This window comes from Tauraco erythrolophus, chromosome 5 (assembly GCF_009769465.1).
Source record: "Tauraco erythrolophus isolate bTauEry1 chromosome 5, bTauEry1.pri, whole genome shotgun sequence".
NCBI classification, from domain to species: domain Eukaryota; kingdom Metazoa; phylum Chordata; class Aves; order Musophagiformes; family Musophagidae; genus Tauraco; species Tauraco erythrolophus.
This window is the reverse complement of record NC_141469.1, coordinates 30,165,217-30,182,073: the sequence shown is the minus strand read 5'-3', so window position 1 is coordinate 30,182,073 and position 16,857 is coordinate 30,165,217. Positions and strand designations below refer to the sequence as shown.

General features: G+C 37.0%; 1 protein-coding gene across 1 annotated transcript in view; it reads left to right on the top strand.

Annotated features, from left to right (window-relative positions):
• The window catches only part of POLN (DNA polymerase nu), a 103,531-nt gene extending 86,916 nt beyond the window's left edge, over window positions 1-16,615 (top strand). The window contains exons 22-24 of the mRNA XM_086611734.1: window positions 4,927-4,994; window positions 13,587-13,648; window positions 16,547-16,615. Coding sequence (XP_086467860.1) covers window positions 4,927-4,994; window positions 13,587-13,648; window positions 16,547-16,615 — 199 coding nt within the window. The remainder of the gene's footprint in view (window positions 1-4,926; window positions 4,995-13,586; window positions 13,649-16,546) is intronic.
• The last annotated feature ends 242 nt before the right edge of the window (window positions 16,616-16,857 follow it).

Sequence of the window (16,857 nt, the reverse complement as noted above, 5' to 3'; positions counted from 1 at the left end):
CCTTGAGTCCAACTGTATTATGCATGACAATTGGACCCTCTTATTTAAAGCTGTCCCAGTTACCCAATTTTAAACCTTATTTTAGTTTATTTTCTGTTCAAACTCTTAAACCATCCCCCTTATGAGGAAAGGCTGAGGGAGCTGGGTCTCTTTAGCGTGGAGGAGACTGAGGGGGGACCTCATTAATGTTTATAAATATGTAAAGGGTGACTGTCCTGAGGATGGAGCCAGGCTCTTCTCACTGGCATCCAATGATAGGACAAGGGGAAATGGATATAAGCTGGACCATAGGAGGTTCTGCTTAAACATGAGGAAGAACTTTTTCCCAGTAAGGGTAACAGAACACTGGAACAGGCTGCCCAGAGAGGCTGTGGAGTCTCCTTCTCTGGAGATGTTCAAAACCCGCCTGGACGCATTCTTGTGTGATCTGATCTAGGTGGTCCTGCTCTAGCAGGGGGATTGGACTAGATGATCCTTTGAGGTCCCTTCCAATCCCTAACATTCTGTGATTCTGTGAAACCAGCCAGCTCATTGTACTATGTGAGCTCCTCTCAGGTATTCTTTAAGCAATATACTTAGCACCGTACACGTATGGCTTAGCCTCTCTCATTCCCTTCCTTCGTGCCACCTGTGCTTAGTTAGACCTCCCACGGGAGCATCAGGGCCTATGGTGAGGTGAGTTTCGGGGGATCTGGAACAGGCATGTGGTGGGTTCAGATTGCCTGCTACCAAAAGGAGTAAATTAACCCACAGTTAGTCTATAGGAATTCATTGGTGGTTTATATTTTGTATTATCTTCATGTAAACCAATCTGGAAAACTAGACCATGTTAGGCTTTGGATGTGTTGGTAACAGCGGTAAAAATTTCCCTGGTGATACAAAAATGTATCACAAAAACGTACAGAGGGCTATTCTCTGTCTAACTTCAGGTATCTGATGTAGGTAACTGTTGTAGGAGGTGGTACCCCTGCAAAGTCAGTGCGTAGAGTTAGGGTTTTCCAGATGTCAATTCAGAACATCTAATTAGACCCTACTGTAGTCCCTTGACTATAGAAGAAGCATGAATTTAATCAGTTTGAGCATCTCTTGGCACATTGTAATGGCCTGAAACACTGCACAGGGCTGTTAAAAAACAGCTTCTGAGAAAGAACTACTACGACAATCTTGTCTTTTTTTTTCCCTGTCCTACACTGGCCCCTTCTATGAGATGTTTCTACAATAGAGTCTGCAGTGTGTCATGCCACAGCGCTCTTGTTTGCAGTTTAGACAAAATGTTGTTTCTTTCACTGGTAAAAGAATACGGTTTCTTGCCAATAAGATATTAGCTGTTTTGTTGAATAGTTCTTCAGTAGTGTTCTTATTTCTAGGCAACGCATTTGAAGCAGTCATGGAAAAACTTGCAATTCTGGGCTTTAGAACAGAGGGGTCCAAATCTGGAATATATTGCTTTACAGTAACAAACAAAATCCTCATTTTTTCTTGTATTAGACAAACTGGCCTGGTACTGGGAAAAATGCACTGTAAGGAGGCAATATGGTCTCATAAATAGAATACTATGAAAAAAAAATCTCTTGATAATTTCATTTGTTTGGTGTATATAAGTCAATAATATGATTACAACATAGTAATGATAACTGGATGGATCCATTGAAGGCCTGAGAAGTTTAGTTTCTGTGTTATTTCATAGAAAACTGGAAGAATGATGAATGTAGTGTCAAAGAGAATAAAAAGATTTTCTTTTTAAAATTCTATAGCGCAGCATAATAGTTTAAGAAGGGAATTGTGTGCTAAGCCTACTAAACTGATGTGAAAAGCCATGTTCAGACTGGCAATCACAGAAACACTTCTGCATCTGCATGTGAAGGTGCAGGCTGTAGCAGTATCTCCATTCCATACCACAGTTATACTCAGATGCAGGTCCTGTTTCTCAGTAAAATAAATCATGTGTGTACTCATCAAAAATGATGCCTAATCTGCAGGCAATCAAGAAAATAGTTAATAAAATATTAGCTTGTAAATCAAAGGCATTCTTATTATCTGTAGAACAACAAAAATACTAGTCTCTGCCTGGTTTGCAGTTTCTAATCTAGTTTACCTTACCTTTTAGCAAAAGATAATGAGAGGAGGTTGCTATTTTAGTATTCCTTCAAAGTGAAGATGATTCAATTAAGCTATTAAGCAGAACTATAGGGTTTTCTTCAAGCTTTCACTCAAGGTGTGCAATGGGTGGGTGGGTGCATGCACTGGAATGGTGAAAGCTATGAATTTTGAATGTATAAATTGCTTTGATTTTTTCTTTCATCTATATTGATGTCAAATTGAATGCTTCCTTCTGTGGAACAGCGTATTGCATGCAAGTGTTATTACTTTAACAACGCTGAAAAAATACAGGTGGCCTTGTACTGTAAACCTGCAAGAGCAAAACCTGTTAAGTTGATGTGAGATGGATAAGAAAAAGAGATAAGAGATCATAAAGAAAAATCTAGCTTGTTTGATGAACATTGAGGAGGAAATAGCGTATACTATTCCACTTGGCATCCAGCTAGGAAATCATGTTTAGCGTTAATTAAAACTTACATAATATCTTTCATTCGAAAATAGAAGTGTATTAGAAATACTTATTTCTTAGATCTCACATCTCTGGGGTAAATATTATCCCTATTTTCTAACTGAATGTGCATTGCTTAGCAGGAGAGTAGCACAGCTAGACAGAGAACCAGCAATGCTGTCTTCTAATTCTGTTTAGCAGACAGAATATTGTCCTGAACTTCAAATTAATCACTAGATGTTTAAGATGAGGTAGATGTAATTCTGCAACTCTGTGCAGTTCCTCAGTTAACTGGCCATATAACCGAGCTGATATATAACTGAGCCATATAACTGTGCTATTCGGGGTGAGAAGCATTGAGAAACGGAGACCTTCAGCCCAGATGGAGAACCAAGATAAAATAGCTGTGCTGCTTCCAGTAGATGAACTGGAGCATGGAGAGTTGTGTCAAGTCTACTGTGCTGTCCAGACAGAAATTTTGAGTTCAGTTCACATTGCTTCCACAGGTTTTCTGACTCATAAGGTAACACTGATCTCTGGTCCAACCCTGCTCCTCCTGAATGCAGTTTTACTTTTAGCGTGGAGATGAGGTGATCAGTTGATCCAATGCTGAGTGGCTTTGAAAATCCAATTCTTTTTCCTCCATTCCTCAATCCTGATAATTTTATGATAAAAATTTTTATGTGTATTGTAACTTCTTACCAAATAATTCAGAATATATGATGCTCTAATCCTGACTGAAGGCATGAGACACTACTCTGGTACAAATAATAACCGATCTATCACATTTTTAATTGGACTGGTTTAATCAATGCAATTATTTTCACTTATTCCATTGATTCACAATATCTAATGTTCATAGTTCTTACTGATTCACATCTTTTTACATATCGTTTCAATGATTATGAGGAATCTCTTGCTTTAATTAATTTATTTGCATTCGAAATTATAACTTTTCATGTAACTATTCTCTTGCTACAAATGATCCTGGTCTTTTCATCTGTTTCTTTTTGTGTTCTGTGTCCCAATTTCCTATTAGAAATATGTTAATCTGTTTCACTCTGTTTCTGACTGTGTTGTAAGTGACTAATAATTTAAGATCTATTATTAGAGCTCACCATACTGTTAGTCAATGTCACATTGTAATTTAAGGCAGTGTGAAACTATCTTAGGATATTTTCCTGAAAGCTGTGAAAAGTTATAAGTAGTAACCATATTGATGTTTCAGCCATTTGTAAAGAATTATTTATTCAAATAACTGCTAGGTATTAAGAAAAGTCTACAATGGGCATTTAATTTAAATGATATACACAAATTGCAAAGCAATTTGGAAATAGGTGGTACAGTTTCATGACTTAGACTCCCAGCTACAATGATTAAAGAAGTAATAAAATAAACCTAGTAGGAATACAATCTAATCAGATATGCAGTATTTTGCCTTGCTGAGTCAGAACTACACTCAGAGGTTATATGTGCTAGATTATATCTATTCTGTCATGGATTTGATTCAATCAAATATATTTATTATTTCCATTGGAAAGTACTTTTGCACCCATACCAACAATTTAGGGTGCTATTCCTGTAAGCACTGAACAGTTAAGTCACAGTCCATATGCAAGAGACCAATAGATATAGAACTAATACAGACAAAGAGAAAAACAAAGCAGCAATATAAATTAATTACAAAACATCTGTAACTGAAGAGCTTCAGGTACATGTGGTTGCATGGCTTTCAAGATGTTACTACTTTCAGCTGTACACTCTGTCATGGAGGCAACTCCTGATAGCAGAGGCAACAGATGAGGCTGGGTATCTATGCCTACATTTTCATTCTTCAGCCCACTTATTTGTCAGCCTGAAGACATCTACTTTGACTTAAGGGAAAAAATTATTTCCTGGAAAGGGCTCAAGTCACTGGCCAACTAGGAGTTAATATTGCTATATCTATGAGCCAAGTACTCTTACTATTGACCTAATTTGCATTAATAAAACCATCCGTTTCTAACCACATTTATTCCAGCTCAACTTGAAAAGAAACCCACCCTATATTAACAAAACATAGCCTGTGTCTATAAGTTATTGCAATTTTCTGCAAATTAAATTGGTTTTAAGTAATACCTTGTCACATCATCAAATTCCTGAATGACATTTATAAGCTAGCAAGCACAATTTGGGTTTACGACCATGGCCTTTATGTTTTCAGAATATGTGGGGTGGCAATCCTTTTAACTGCATTAATGATTTTTTTCATTTTCTTAGGATGTTTATTTTCACTTTAGCATACCCACTATCCATGTGACAATGAGTTGATGATATGAATGGAAAGCACTGTTAGAAATTTCTTGCATATGTTATCTGAAGTCTCTGAAATTTTTCAGGTTAATTGCCCAGATACATGACGAGTTGTTGTTTGAAGTAGAAGATTCTCAAATCCAGGAATTTTCAGGTAAATACAATCTCTCTTTCTCCTCCATCACCTTTTTTCTCCCTATAACCTATAATTTCTCAGAGAATAAAGAATTAATGTAACAAGAAGCAGCACAGTGATTCTCATGATTAAGAAAACGTATACTAAGCAGATTTTTCTGAATGTTTTTCACCACTGGCTCTTATATAGATAAAACATGATATACTCCTCATCTGGAGTTCATCAACATGCTTATTGGTATTTAGTTTTCTTATCAAGATTCCCTTATCCAATGCGTGAATCCTGTAAAGTTAAATAATAATACTTTTTTCAAGGTTTCAAAGGGTTTTAGAAGAAAATAAAGTTAGTTAGTTTACTGCTTTTTTTTATATTAATAGGACTTTATGATAGAACTTTCAAGGTTAAGGGTTAGTAAAAGTTCCTGACTGCATTTTTATCCTGTCATCTGGCTTACTTACAGACGTTATTTCCTAAGCCAGAGTTTGTCTCAGCATCGGGCACAAATTTAGCTAGCACACAAGGGCACATAGGAGATTGTTGGGTCTCTTCTCTGGTAAGTGTTGGATTTATTCCTGTAGACACCAAATGTTTATTCACAAACTTTGGTCTAGTTTGAAGCTCAACGATACCTTCGGCTAAAAAAATTACCAGAATGTCACAAATATTTTAAATGAACCAGTACAAGAAATATCATCCATTAAAACCTAAGCATCTAAGAAAAAATTCATTTCACCTTCCTGTGTGCATTCATTGAAACAGTACAATTTGCCATACTAGTCTCATTTCATCACTGATCCCTCCTGTGAGTATTAATTCATAATGAGAACATTAAACCTCCATCTAGTCAAAGCAAAGAACCTGGGAAATATTTAAGTTCAATATATTAGAGGCATTGTAATGAATTAGGTTAATATGTTAACATTTGACCTCTAAATACAGGAGTTCAAATCTGGTTTAAGTTAAAAAAACACTGTACGATTCATCAGAGGTTGCAGTATCTACCCAGAACAGGCCAATGTCTAAAAGCGCCGTAGTTTCAGAGTTAGAAAGTGTAGTATGTTGAATGAGATCTGTAAGACAGCATAGAACGAATTTTAGTATCTTATTTTACATCAATTTGCAATAAGTATAGAGCTAATATTATACCCAAAAGATAAAAATTATTCATGGTTGCTTATACATGTAGACAATCACAGATTTTGCCCTCATCGGGTCAAATTCTGATCTCTGTTACGAGTACGAATTTGTAGTGAATTCAGCAAAATCAGTAACTTTTCCAGTATAATGGAAAAAAAAAATAGCCATTGTATGAATAATAGTAATAAATTCTCCCACTACAGAAATGTGATGACTAGAGGCTTTTTTCTGAAAACACAAAAAGAGTCCAGTTCAGATACTCTAGATGTGTCTGCTCTACACACCACAGTGTAACTAGTTCACCTATCTCCACGTCTAGCTGCAGTGTGCAGAACAAACGTTCCTTGTTCTGCTTCCAAGCTATCACCATGTAATCGAAGTTTCTAAGGTGACCTTAGGAACTGGGCAGTCTAGAGGTCTGAGATACCCTGGAAATCATCATTGCAATTCACATAGACTGCCAAGCTTGAGTGTTCAAGATGGAAGTTTGTTTCATCCTGCTGATTGAAGATTAATTTTTAGGTTTGTCTCTACTTTGCCCTGAGAGGAAAAGAAAAAAAGAAAATTCTGCATTATAGTAACTTTCAGAAATGCTCATCTCAAAACAGAAGTGTGATAAAATGTCTTTTCCTTAACACTAAAGACCAACGTAAGACATTAATTTCCTTCTTCATCTCTTCATTCAGTCATTTCCTTCTCCTTTATTCTTCATTGGTGAGGCCGCACCTGGAGCACTGCATCCAGTTCTGGGCTCTCCAGTACAGAGAGACATGGATAGAATGGAGAAAGTCCAACAAAGGGCCAGGCCTTAAAGATGATGAAGGGACTGGAACATTTCTCCTATGAAGAAAGGCTGAGAGAGCTGGGACTGTTCAGCCTGGAGAAGAGAAGGCTCAGGGGAGATCTTAGTAATGTATATACCTACCTGAAGGAAGGAGGTGGCATAGAGGACAGGCTCTCTCCTGTGGTGCCCAGTGAGAGGACCAGAGACAATGGGCACAAACTGAAACACAGGAAGTTGCCTCTGAACATCGAAACACTTTTTTACTGTGAGTGTGATCCTGCACTTCACAGGTTGCCCAGAGATGTTGTGGAGTCCCCATCCTTGGAGATATTCAGAAGCTCTCTGGACATGGTCCTGAGCAACTGGTTCTAGATGGCTTTGTTAAGCAGCGGGGTTGGACCAGGTGACCTCCAGAGGTCCCTTCCAACCTCAAGCATTCTGTGATTCTGTGTGTTGCGAATAGTTCTGCTACTGGTAAAAGAACTAATCCAAGTTATCTTAAAAGTGGCTGAAGCTGGCTCTTCCTTCAGTGTCATTAACGAGGATTTTGCTTGATCTGAATAGGCAGAGAAAGGGTACATCTGCACCAGCATGTAACTTTCAGTCAGAAATATGATGATGAAGCAAATCTCCCTATTGTCCCCAGTCCATGGTGTGAACAGTTTTGGTTCACATCACAGAGAGTCTGAGAGCTGTTGACCTAGATTCCTTTCAGATGAAACTAAATAGGAAGACTCTTTCACTTACCCTTTTTCAATTATTTCGGGAGCTGCTAACTGAGGTAACAAATTAGGTGTGTGAGTTTTAAACCAAAGGAGGAGTCTCAATAGGATGTGTGCTCCTAATTCACTTTAGTGCTTTGAAAGTCCAAATATGGTTTTCGTCTCTTTACCCAAAGTTCTTTCTCCCTTTTTTTAAAATCCTTACTCTTCTTACTTTTATTTGCTGATATTCTTTAGCTGTCAGCTTTGTCTTTACATATCTAATGAGCTTTTGTCCATTCAGAAACTTTAAATTACAGAATCTGCTGACTTGCAGTTTTCAGCCTGCAGCTTAATGATCCAGAGAGAAATCTCAGTTGTACAGTCACAAAGCTCAGTAAAGGGAAAGACGTGGACTTAAAGCTGAAGAGTAGTGTTTGATGGGTTTAATGGGCTGCAGTTCAGTGCTGTGTTAGTCTCCTGCATTTAGTGTGATCCAAGAAGCTCTGGCCTACTATTCAGTGTGTTGGCATTCTCATTCAAGTCATGCTTCTGATCTACTTTTTTCAGGAGAGCAACAACAAATATACATGTCTCAGTTTTCTTATTTGCAGAATGGATATGAGATCTTAAAATACTTTTAAGATATATGAATTAGGAACATAAATGTAAATAGTGTTATTTCAATTAGATCCTAGTGCAGAACATAAGCCTTCTCAGCAGCATTTCCTTTATGGAAATGTCTTTTTCTGTATTGTTTTACAACATTAAAGTTTATATTTACTTCTAAGACTCTGCTGAGTGGATGTTGAGAATTGCCACAAGGCAGTCATAATGCTGATGCTTTCTCTATTCCTGCTTAGGACTTCACAGGCCACAATAAGAATTTTCAGTACTTTTCAATACACAGAAATCCAATTTGTAGTGCACCTAATAATCTATGCCGAACAGATGATTTTGAATCTTTTGAATTTGGTACACAAGGGGAAAGCAATAGATGTTCTTTTTTTCTAATATCTACTTTTGCACAAAACACTGTGTGTAACTTAAGTTAGATGTTATCTGTCTTTTGGAAGAATACCCTCTTCAAACAGAATCCATCAGTCAGTTTTGTAGCATGTGTACAGTTCACACTGAATGGATAAGGCAAATTTATTTATAACAATGCTTTGAGTGTCCAAGCTTTGACATACTTGGAAATACAATAAAGCATGTACTACTCTGAATTCTGTAATTTTCAACAAAGATATGGCATATTATTTGCCTCAATTCTCTGTTTAGGGCAAGAACAAGACAGCAAAACAGCTGTTTAAAAATCCTCATTTTCTATTAGAGGGTGACTGGAAAGATCAAATCAAAACATTTGGCAGAAATTCGCTTGATTTTGGTGGAAGACTGTCAGCTTTACCATCAATAATCTGCCTGATTTCTAGCCAGCTTGCTTGTCTGGCTTCCCCACATCCTGAACTCTCCAGCAGCCCAGGAAGCAGAAAGGCAAGATGATATTTTGGGAATGCCAAAAACTGGGCTTTTGGATCTGAGAGGGCTCAGCATCTCCAAGTTCTGAAGTCTGTGTAATCAGGTGGACAGACTGTCCCCAAATCAAACTGTGAGTATGTCTAGGGACTCTGGAAGAGTATTCAGGAATTGAAGAACCCAATTTTTCATTTTGTGGAGTCTATTTCTGAGACTGCCTCTCCGTGCTCTGTTTGAAATGTCTCTTTGCCCTTGGATTGTTCTGAATACATTACTGCTAAAAGGGGGAATACACTTTGGGGTGAAGAAATGCAGAATAATTTTTTTTTTACGGTACAGGGATACTCATAATTGCAACTGTAAGATCTGACTTCTGACATGTATTCCATATATACCTGGTGGATTTGAAAGGTGAACTTTGCGGACTGTTCCTTGTCGCTATGCTTGCTTAATTGAAGAAGTTAATTCTGCACCCGTTCTTATATTCAATACGTGTAAAACATACAACTTTAAACACTTTTTCTGATATTTTACCAGATATAAAGTGTTTCAGCTGAAATACTTACATTAAATGTAAGAACACCAAAAGGACCAGGCTGAGAAAAAAAAAAAAAATCTGAATAAACTAAGCCTATTTATTTTGATATTAAGATCAGTATTACTATCTAAAGAAGTGTATCTTAGATTTTTTTTAAATCTGCCAATACAAATTTTTGGCTCACGGACAAATTCCACTACATGCTACAATTTCCCACTTAATGAGTACTGAGGCAACTGCATAAAAAAGTGCAGATGTTCAAAAGAGGCCTTAAGTAACAGAAGAACAAAAGAATGAACTGGTCATCACCAGTTAGTGACATTTTCTGTCCTTTGAGCTGTCTTTTTCTAACTTGAAAAACACTGGTGCATAAACTAAAGATGCCTTCAGATAGGTTTCAATTTGCAAAAATCCCAGTTCCATAGATTGTATGTCTGGCCAGCTTTGACATGTTTCTGGAGTCATAATTTCATAGGTGAGTGAGCTTGAAAAATGTCTTCAGTTCAATAGGGACAAATAAGCTTTTGTTCCACAGCAGGCATGCGTGTCTTCTCTTTGCTCCTATTCACAACACTTGATTAGCTATCTATTCTGGCCCATATCAAGAAAATCTAATATATGTTAAAATTTCAGTTCCTCTATGATCTCTTCACTTTGCTGTCACCAATATTTTTTATGCATAGTATTTTAACATGACATACTTAGCACTTACAAAGCATTCCAGGATGAGTATAATCAACAAATCTCATGATTGCTGACTATGGGTTTTGAGAGACGAGTTGCAAAGATTGGGAGAACAGCACTTTACAGATGCCATTGCAATATATGGCTGGCTGCAAAGACACATTTCAAAATTAATAATTTATGTGCCCTAGATATACTGGATTCTTGACTGAATAATTATCCCAAAAGCCTCCAATCTAAATCTTAGAAAAGAAATAAAAACTTGAGTGGTAAAGACAGATCTATTTAAACATTGTGGTCACTTTTGTTAGTGACCGCACTCTGTAATATATATGAGATAAAGAAAATACAATTGTGTATGTCTGGATTGTTTATTTTGAGCCTTGAGAAAGAGCAGAGTTTTCAAGGAGATTTGAGAGTGTAGTGGGAGAATCAGATGTTATATACATAGGGCTAAAGGGGACTTCTCCTGCGATTGCATACCACCGTGCCATACGGTCTCTTTTGTAAATGGTGATCTCCATAAGAAAAATTACTCCCACTGAGAGACGGTTCTGGAATTTCATCTCTCCAAATCTAGAACTTTAAATTTCCAGCCTCAATGTATTCAGGCAGCTTACCTATTTGTTTTTGTGCAAGGACTGTAGTTTAGTTTAAATGTACCCTTCTTCACTGTTTGCTGTCTTAGCAAACTTCTGAACAGGAATAGTAATCTAGCTGCTTTTTCTTGATATTTCTGTTATCATTATATATTTATTATTTCATTCAAAATCTGTTATAAAGTGAATGTAGGCAAGTCTTTTGGATACTTGCAAAGGTATGATTTCAAAAGGCAGAAATGCAGGCAAAACAACTTCAGATTGCTTGAAATGAATGATTTTACTATGCCACCCTCTAAACTCTGGGACAAGAGGGAGAAGTCAGTGTGACATGAGAAAGAGAATAGGGAGCCAAACTGACACAGAAAAAAACAGTGAGGAAAATGGAGCAAACCTATGGAGAGGTTTTTAATGGGTTGTCAAGGTGAATGAGGAACCATTAGGTTTGTTCGCTGATGTGGCCACTTTAATCTGTGCTCGTTAAAATTAAGACCAGGTAAAGATGCAGCAGAATTCTGATCATGCCAGATGCCTTAAAGTGGAAACTGTATGAACCAAAAGAGAGAGATGTTGCAATCATCGTTGCCATCATGAATCTTCTTTTGGGGATAACAGTTATATGAGAGAGAACTAGTCAAATTCAGAGGTCTAGAGAACTAGGAGAAAACTGGTCTAAATGCACATGCAGACAGCACCCTTTATCATACTGCTCACATCTTTCAACCCATGAATTGATGCCCCTGACTTGCGCTCCATCTTTTGTTGTCCATTGGAGCTCTTTTTGTCAAAAAGACCTATTCCTTCTCTTGCCCCGATGCTCTATTGCTCTTTATTTGTCTAACAGTTCAAAAAATATTAAGTTGCACAGAGACAAGTGTGCCCTTAGGTTCTTCATAAGTGTTTGGTGGAGCATACGGAGCTGAGTGATTCTGCATGAGAGGTGCATGCTCTTACAAAAGCTTTGTGCAGTTGTAGCCTGGTAGAGAGCTTACTGATGGAAAAAATGTTTACCCAGGAACTGACTGGCAATCTGCTTAGCCTTCTGAAGACATGCCACCTGGTTGGAGTGTCCCGACATCTGCTCCATTGCTGACCTCCTGGTACTGGCAGTTTACTTAAATTCAGAGTGGGTTTCTCAAGACGGAGGCAGTCCAACACTCCTCTATTTATTAATGACCATGTTGACTTGGGCTGGATTTTACATGGATAACTATTTAGGCCAGCACTTCTCCTTTCACAGTCTGTGGTCGCAATCCTTGTTTCTGCTCTCCAAAAACAATGGTATGTCGTACACTGGACTGTAAACTACCTCAAATCTAATATGAAGCAAATACATGGGTGTAGCTGTATATAGATAGGTCAAGAAATGTCTCACTTTCCTCAGCCATGGCACTTCAGCCGCTGATTTTTTGAGTTATTGCATAATTCGGACTTCATGAAAAATTTTACGACAGCTCATTAGCATGCAAGTCAGAGTGAGCCAGCACGGTCTGAGCACTCCACTGCTCTTCAGCCAGAAGCTGGTTATCCTCAGCATTATTATCAAGCCAGCCTCAGTGTCACACATGTGACACAAAACATTACACACTACTCTTCATCGCTGGCATCATTAGAAAAGGTTTCGGCACCAGCCAGAGCAACAATCATACGCAGTTTCTTAGAGTTCTTGTCGCTCCCTTGCATCTAACCTCAGCTGCGAAAGAACCATGATGTGCATCGAGGGATAACTTCAAAGAAAGCTCCTAAGTAATCATGTGGTTTTCTGTCTGGCAGTTACCACCACGTATTGCATTCCCTGATATTTCTCACTTCTGTGAGCATGATGACATATATTATTTAGTCAGCCATCCTGTCCAAGCAATGGAGGTGACTCAATAACTTGTTCTAGGGCTGCGTGGTATCCCTATTTCACTTTCACTAGTCAAAAATTACTTATTTTTTAAAAGCCGTTTATCCATTGAATCTCTCTTTGGTTTTCATTAGAACCATATTGTGTTGCAGCAGCAATCTTTGTCAGGCAAAACACTAACTGGCATGACCAGGGATGACAAATCTGGTCCCAAATGATTGATTTGGAATAACTATAAATGCATTTTCACAGTAATAGTGCGCATAGTATTAGGACATGATGAGTTGTTAAGTTACATAAATCATACTGAAGTTTAATTGTTTAGATTCTTGATAGCTCCACTATTCTGCAGGGAAGACTTTTTCTTTTAATTTTGGCCCTGAACTTTTTATTTTGAAAAATAATATATTTTAGGCAGTTCAGACTTCTAGTATTTTTTTTTAATTGAGTTTTATGGCTGCACAAGAAAATTAAAATATAAAAAATGTCTCCAAACATATAGTTAAGAGTACTGAACTTGAAAGCTGAGAAATGCAGCACTCAAACATGCTGTATGTCTGTAAAAAATATATTAGTGCTGTACTTCTGTGTTTATGGGATATATAAGTTAAATAATTCCCAAATTTCACCCTAAAAGTCGATTTAAAATAAGGAATTGAATCCCCCACAAGAGATAAAATTTAACTTAAAAAAAAAAAATCTGAAAAAAAAATTATTAATTTTTTTAAATGTAGAAATGCAGGTATTACATAGCAGAGAATAAAGCATGCGATTTCTTTTTTTTCTAAATAACAATTCTAACATGGAAAATAAAGCTATAGGTTTTCAAATTTAACTTACAGCACTGGTAAAAAGAACAATGGAGTCCCTGCAGCACACCACAGCCTTGGAAGTGCCACTAAAGGTAGGGACAATTCTGAATTTCCATTGCCATCTCAGGCATACTTAGTTTTCTATGTTATCGTTATCATATACACTTCATAGAGACAACTATTTTGCCTGTCACTTGAATAGTTTCATTTTCATATTTGTGGGTAATTGCTGTTTTAAATTATTATAAAAATTCTAAAGGAACTGAAAGAAACTCAACCTTCATTTTGGAAAGTCTGATTGTCGACTACTCTTTGTCTTAGCAATGCTGTATCGTAATTTCAAAATCCATTTCGTTTATTGCCATGAAATTTCTGTTGGGCATGGTAGAGTGAGAAATATGTGCCTTTAATAGACTTTCTAAATGTGCCAGGCATTCATTACTGCTGAAAAATCATTGCAAAAGATCTTTCTTCAGTAATTTTCACTTAGAAAATTGGTCTTTTTAACATTTCTGTGTGTATGCCTAACATATAAAGTGACAAAAGAATTGGTTACTGTTTGAAGTATTAGACATTATTGTCCTGCACAACATCTGTAAAAAGTGAGTAGCTAGCTACACAGCTATTAGATCTATCTATCTAATAGATATCTTGTATCTCATTGTAATTATTTTATAAAATAATTATATTTTTCTCTCTACTAGAATAGTACCTTTTACTGCAAGCCTACTGTCCAGCTTTTATTGCTTAATAAAGGACTGCAGCTCCTGGGGAGTCCCTAAACTGATTAAGTGAGAAACGGGTGGAGGGTTTACAGTTTTGTGAGAAATGGAGTACTTGGTGTTGCCAGATCCCTCATTCAGCAGTGTTACTGAACCAGATTCGGAGACAGAAAAAAGTTTATTCTATTTATTTCAGAAATGGTAACAACGTACAGACTTGCACTAATGGAAATGGTTGAAAAAAGTAAATTACTAGATAATTTTTAGCTTATGTTTCTTCCTGCACATCTGTTTCAGCATCTCAGCCATTTTGTGAGGCTTTCTCTGGAGGTCTTGCAGTCACAAATTTCTGGGTCCTTAGGGAGCCCATCTTTCCCACAAAAGTTGAGAGAGGAGAATGAGGGGTATCTGACATTTAAATTACTCTTTCTCCTTCCCATGCTGGAATCCCCCCCTCACTGTTCACTTAATCCTTGTAAGAACTTGCACTCCTATCTACTAGATTTGGTGAAGTGAGACCTTTTGGCTGTGCTGGGATTATACATTTCTTGCACTGATACTCCCAAGCTTTATAAACTGCATTTCTGTAGGTAGCTTACATTATATACCTGTGCTCGCCTAGTTTCTTAGATTACAAATGCCTTGAAAAAAGAAGCAAGACTGTTTTTCAAGGTATACTACATCTAAATATTTTTAATGACACTATTAGACAACTGGCACTCATGTTGCTGTAAGGTTCTTTAAAATAATCAAATATGGTATTATTTACAGTATATAAAGTGAGTAGCAACACTATAGTCCTTCCTTGATAGTTTCAGGAGACTCTTTCTGGTAGCTTTGTCAGAGACAACATCATTCATACTTTGCCTGAGGAAGTCATTGCCGTGAAATAAAATATGAACAATAATAGGTTTCTAAGAAAGACAAATGTTTACATGGTTAATAAGAGTGTTCATGGTTATATGGGCAGAATATCATTTTAGGGTTATATATTTCAGACTATCTACTAACTGGCAGAAGGTTTTAATGTTCTATGGACAAAACAGGACACACCAGCTTAGAACACAGTTTCTTTCACCTCTAAGGTGTTTACTATCACACACAGACAAATTCATCTCAACGCATTAGCACGCGGACTCACTGTGTTGTTCCTGTGAGAATAGCAATTCTCTGTTAAACAACAACTACATTTTAATAGGTGAAAAGAAACACAGTCTTGGACAAGAAGTAGTTGTCTGGGATTGTGAAAGATTAGGACTTTTTAACAGGCAGTAGAAGTATTTGGAGATTCATACTTTATTACCCTTGTCTTGGTCTCCTTTTCCTGAGCAAATTGCTGTAGAAGTCATGACATACTTTTACTTCTAATGCATATTAGACTACATACATCATGAAGATACTTCATCTTCCTCTGAAGCATCACGAATGGATCGATGGCAGAGGCCAGGTAGAAAACATAAACAGCTTGATCTCAGAGAAGATATTGAGACTGATCTTTTAAAAAAAAAAAAAATCTATATTTTTGTTCATGTTGTTTACCCTTCTATACAGTAAAAATGTGTCATTTGGGATTAGAGATGTTGAAGATTAAAAGATTTTTGTGAAATACTCCTGCTCTCCTTCAGCACACTTGCTTCAACTAAATATGCATTATGTGCTCTGTTAATCTGAATACTATTTTTTAACACAGAGGAAAAATGTCACTAAAGTAGAGCACACATACAGTCTTAATGGGGAGAGATTTCTTTTTCTTCTTTGAGGACAAGGATGCTTTATCTTTGAAGTAGCTTCTTTTCCAAAATACAGTCCTTGCTAATGAGGCAGCTTTCATGTCAGAAAATCTACTGTGTAACTGCAACACAAACTGAAATCAAACCAAAGCAACAACAAAAATACCCCAGAATTGGAAAAGTGGATGGTAAAAAAAACCTAGTCTCTTTATGCATTACTGACAAAGTTGCTGATTATAAACACTCTGATTTTGTAGCTCTTTTGAAAAGCATAATAAGATGAATTTTGCTTTAGCATATTCCTTGCAATTCAAAAACATGTATTTGTAATTTCAAAACTGAAGGTTAGTCTTAATTGGTAAGGTATTTTAATGAAAATGATGATAATTAATTATTAATAGATATGAAGAACATTTCATATTGGATAGGCATGTAATCTAGAGCAGTATCAACATCCAAAGGGAAAAGCAAAAATAGTAATCTTGCTATATGTGATGTGTGTGTGTTCGTTTAATTTTTTTTTTTTTTCTCCTGACAGGTTCCCTTGAAAGTGGTTCTTACCACTGGGAAATCATGGGGGTGTATGACAGAATTGCAGGAGATGTAAAGCAGTCATCGGGGATGTTATTCAGTACCCGTACACCTCATTGGCCTGTGCCGATTCCTTGCTGAATCACTAGGCAACAGCGCTGCTGGATCTTTCATAAGCACCTAATACTCTGCATGTGAATTTTTTTACTTCATTTTGTCTGTAGCCCTAGGCAACAGCAGTGAGATAAAACTGGTTTTTACCAGTTCATTGTGTTTCCTTTAGCCAAGGTAACCAGCAGGGAGCTGCTTTTGTTCAGA